At 40.1% G+C, this 4,945-nt stretch overlaps 1 protein-coding gene across 1 annotated transcript; it reads left to right on the plus strand.

Annotated features, from left to right (window-relative positions):
* The first annotated feature begins 3,653 nt into the window (after positions 1–3,653).
* Positions 3,654–4,607, plus strand: LOC128114175 (olfactory receptor 10C1-like). Its single transcript, XM_052744007.1, has one exon. The coding sequence runs from the start codon at positions 3,657–3,659 to the stop codon at positions 4,605–4,607; it is 951 nt and encodes a 316-aa protein (XP_052599967.1). The 5' UTR covers positions 3,654–3,656.
* The last annotated feature ends 338 nt before the right edge of the window (positions 4,608–4,945 follow it).

A 4,945-nucleotide genomic window follows, 5' to 3' on the forward strand; every position in this document is an offset into this window, starting at 1 on the left:
GCTGTGTGAGTTCACTTGTTCTCTACTTTAACATTTCAGAACTGTTGCATAGATCAATGCACATAGAATTGAACACATTAAAATAGCCTACAACTATTTTTCTCCAGGATGCAAGATTCTGGTGACATTTTTTACTCATGTGTATGTACTTTTTTACTTTTCCTTTCTCCACAGTGACAGATTGGTAGAAAACTCATGAACCAGAGATGAAAGTAATGATGAGCAACAAGTATCAGGTATCATAATGTGAGCTTTCTGAAAGGCTGTCTATATCAGGATGAGTCTATTGAGATAGTTTGTGTGCATATGTACACATGTAGTCACGTCTGGGCAGTTGATAAATAATGAGCATTTGACAAACTAAATAATTTTATGAATTTTCATCTGAGCAACTAATGCAGAATATAGTACCATAATTTCCTTTGGTAAACCAGTAAATTTTAAAGCAGACAATTTGGGCAAATGTGACTTTTTTAAAATCCCAGCATGGTCTTTATTAATGTTTTAACTCACCCCCCCCCCCCCATATTCTAAACCGTTGTTTTACTTGGTAAGCATTTGTGTGTGTCTCTTCATGGAGGTGTAGACATGTGTGGGGGTGTAGATGTGCATGTATGTGTGTCAAGTATGCATTTTACATGTTTGTAAGAACATAGCTAGCATGTTTGAATGTGATAAGGTGGTAACTACAAAGCCCACATTTTTAAAAATATACCCTGGGGTCCAATATCAATGTGAATAAACCATGATATCATCTAAATACATATAACACAGCATGACCTGATGGTATTTGGTTACACCAAGTAAGCAGAGGAAGACAGACGAGGCTGATGGTACCTTCTGCAGTGCCTTTTTCATGGAAATTGTGATGTATTTAGACATGTGACAGATAACTTTTCAAACTGTGGATACAAAAATCCAAACCTCAATACAACCACAGACTGTTAAGGAATATCTCATTAAGAAATGATAATCAGATACAGGCATGGTGGTGCAAGCCTTTAATCCAAGCACCCAGAGAAGGCACAAGTAGAAGGCAGAAGTCACAGATCTCTGTGACTTTAAGACCAGCCTGGTCTATATAGTGATTCCCAAGCCATGTTTGTTACCATAGCCTATTTAAAAAAAATAATAGTCAGATTGAGAGAAAAATACATCCCACTTGAGAGCTTCAAAAAGGGTGAGACTGAAATTTTGAGAATATAAGGTACAGCAATGGGCAGACTATACAGGCAGCCAGAGAAAAGTTAAACACTGAAATTTCCTTTCCTTGTACATGAGAGGTGTGATGATATTTTTTGTACTTTAATAAAATTTGCCATAAGATCAGAGGACAGAGCTAGCCACAGCATTAGCCACAAAAGTCAGGCATTGGTGGTACACACCTTTAATCCCAGCACTCAAGAGGCAGAGATCTCTGGATCTCTGTGAGTTCAAAGCCACCCTGGACTACACAAGATTAATCCAGTTTAAAAGAGAAACAGCCAGGCAGTGGTGGCACATACCTTTAATCCCAGTATTTGGGAGTCACACACCTTTAATCCCAGCACTTGGAAGGTTGAGACAGAAAGTGATATGATTGGGCAGAGAGAGGAATATAAGGCAGGAGGGGACCAAAGTCAAGCCCCTTTCAGCTGAGGACTCAGAGGCATTCAGTCAGAGGATTCATGGAATTGGCGAGGTGAGAAGTGACTTATTCCTTTGTCTCTCTGATCTTTCAGCATTTACCCCAATATCTGGCTCCAGGTTTTTATTAAGACCATTAGAATTTATGCAACATCAAGGACTTACCCAATTGGAAAAGGGGTTGGATGTAGTGATACAAAAGTAAATAAGGAAAACCCCATACTGTGCCTACCTCTGAAGCTATAAACTGGAAGAATTTGGCAAGGAATCATTACCAGAATGGTAAGGTACTATAATTATTGTCACAGCAATTGCAGCCTGAAGCAACCATTCTAGAGGGTGTTACCAACTGGTGCAGAGGGAAAGAAACAGAAACTGGAAGGAGATTCCAGGAAAGAACAAAGGTGTACTGGGACTGAGCTGTTCATCAGGTAAACAAGCAAGGAAGCATCAGCCTATGAGAAAATGAGCAAGAGGAAAGAAGCATGTAAACACTGTGTATACTAAAACTGTGAGTGGTCTGACAGAACTGAAACATGAAGTCCATTTAGGAAATGTGTAAGGTAAGGTTTCTGTCCCGTTTTGCCTGGTGGCTCTTGCCTGTAATCCAGAATTCTGAAAACTTGGGCAGTGGATGGAGAATAGTTTGGGGTACAGCAGGAAAGTTGGTTTTGAGAGCAGCCTAGGCTGCATAGCAAGACCCAAGATCATGTTTTGTTTGGTTTGGTTTCAATTAATTTTAGTACCCTGATCCATAGATTTTCATAAATCAAATTTTAAAAATTAAATTTTAATCTGATATCCTTTACTTAGCAAACATAGTCTGATAAAGATAGGAAATACTAAGATAAATAAACAAGCTTCATGCTGAGGCTCTCACACCGATTTGACATAATGGATGATGGTGCTTCTGAAGGCCTGCTAGTTATTACTCATCTCAGCTCATAGTTCTGTTCTCAAGGATCTTTTCTGACCACCTCATCTACAGTTCAGTGACAAAGACACACCATGGTTTTATGCAATTTGGTAATGATTAGTTTGTTGAATGGTTATTTATTTTTAAATTTCCACCACTAAAATATACATCTTACTTAAGGAAAAGTAAAATTTACTAGTGGTTGAAATTGAATATCAACAATAGTAAGTGCAAAGTGGTCAGGCTCAATTCTTACTAAGTAAATGGTTAAAAGACAGCAAGCAGTGGCAGGAATGAGGGAACAAAAATCACTTTGAAAGGACCTTTTCATACTAACATTGACAACTGACTAAAAAGAGCATAAAGGGACAACTGATCACCAATCTACTGTTTTTCTTTGTTAATACAGTATCACTCTGTAATCCAGACTAATAATTGGACTCACAGTGACTTTTGGCCTCAGCCTCCCAGTGCTTCGGAGTAAAGGATATTCCACCTTTCCCATATAATATTTTGCCATTTAATGCTTGACAAGTAAGTATATGTTGGAAAAATGAGCTGGTAGTGTGAATAGGGAAAGGATTTGATTTGAAAAACTTGTGAGGGTAAGTGGCAATTTCTGACTTTTTAAAAATTTTCACCTAACAAATTTCTAATTTAATTGAGGATCAAAAATTAATAAAATGTGGTGCTGGAAAAATGATTCAGTAAGTGGTGTGCTTGCTGTACAATCGTGAGGAGCTGAGTTTGGACCCCCACTGCCCATGAAAAACTGGGCAATCCAGCATACATATGTAATTCCAATACTAAGGGTATGAGAGGCAAAAGCAGGCAGACCCCAACTCAGTCTAGCAAAAACAAGTATTTCCAGGTTATGTAACAAGCCTTGTTTCAAAAAAAATATGGTGGAGATTAACCATGAAAAATACTTGAAATTGGCATCTGAAATATGTAAGTGCATGTATGTACATACATTACTCACACACGAGAGAGAGAGAGAGAGAGAGAGAGAGAGAGAGAGAGAGAGAGAGAGAGAGAGAGAGAGAGAGAGAGAGAATAATTTCCCTCATCTGCAGGAATCCTTCTGATGACTTGCTGTTCTCTCTTCCAGGAGATGACTGTCAATTGCTCTCTGTGGCAGGAGAACAGCTTGTCTGTCAAACGCTTTGCATTTGCCAAGTTCTCTGAGGTCCCTGGAGAGTGCTTCCTCCTGTTCACCCTTATCCTCCTCATGTTCTTAGTGTCACTGGCAGGCAATGCACTCATAGCCCTTGCCATCTGTGCCAGTCCATCCCTGCACACCCCCATGTACTTTTTCCTGGCCAACTTGTCTCTCCTGGAGATTGGCTACACTTCCTCTGTCATACCCAAGATGCTGCAGAGCCTTGTGAGTGAGGCTCGAGGGATCTCTCGGGAGGGTTGTGCCACACAGATGTTTTTCTTCATATTCTTTGGTATAACTGAGTGCTGCCTGTTGGCAGCCATGGCTTTTGACTGTTACATGGCCATTTGCTCTCCACTCCATTATGCAACCCGAATGAGTCGTGGAGTATGTGCCCATTTGGCAATGGTTTCATGGGGAATGGGATGCATAGTAGGATTGGGACAGACCAATTTTATTTTTTCTTTGAACTTCTGTGGACCCTGTGAGATAGACCACTTCTTCTGTGACCTTCCACCTCTCCTGGAACTTGCCTGTGGAGATACATCCCAAAATGAGGCTGCCATCTTTGTGGCAGCAGTTCTCTGCATATTCAGCCTATTTTTACTGATCATTTCTTCCTATGTCAGAATTCTGGTTGCAGTGCTGGTGATGCCTTCACCTGAGGGGCGCCATAAAGCTCTCTCCACCTGTTCCTCCCACCTACTTGTAGTCACACTCTTCTATGGCTCAACATCTGCCACCTACTTGAGGCCCAAAGCTAGCCACTCACCAGGAACGGATAAACTCTTGGCCCTCTTCTACACAGCGGTGACATCCATGCTGAACCCCATCATCTATAGTTTAAGGAACAAGGAAGTCAAAGCAGCCCTGAGGAGAACTCTAGGCCTCAGAAAGTCCTGACAATGAAAAGGTAACTGAAGCAACCAAGAATCATGAAGAGTTTTTTTTTAAGAAAGGATGCATAACCTGCCCAAGTAAACAAACAAAAACTGGTGTACTCTTCCTGGCTCTCTTACAAGAATCTTTAATAACCATCATTTTGTTTTAAGAGTATTCTCTTTACTCAACACTGTTTTTAATTGCAAATACTGGTAAAATGTTTGCTACTAAAGAATTTTAGTAGGTTAATCCATTTACTTAAATATTTTGGTCTAGACAGAGTTTAAATCACCTGATGCCATCTCAGAAGTCTTGAAAATTCTCTGTATATGTTCTCCACCACTGCCCAGCCCCTGATG

This window comes from Peromyscus californicus, unplaced genomic scaffold (assembly GCF_007827085.1).
Source record: "Peromyscus californicus insignis strain IS unplaced genomic scaffold, ASM782708v3 Scaffold_19__1_contigs__length_69161282, whole genome shotgun sequence".
Taxonomy (NCBI): Eukaryota; Metazoa; Chordata; class Mammalia; order Rodentia; family Cricetidae; genus Peromyscus; species Peromyscus californicus.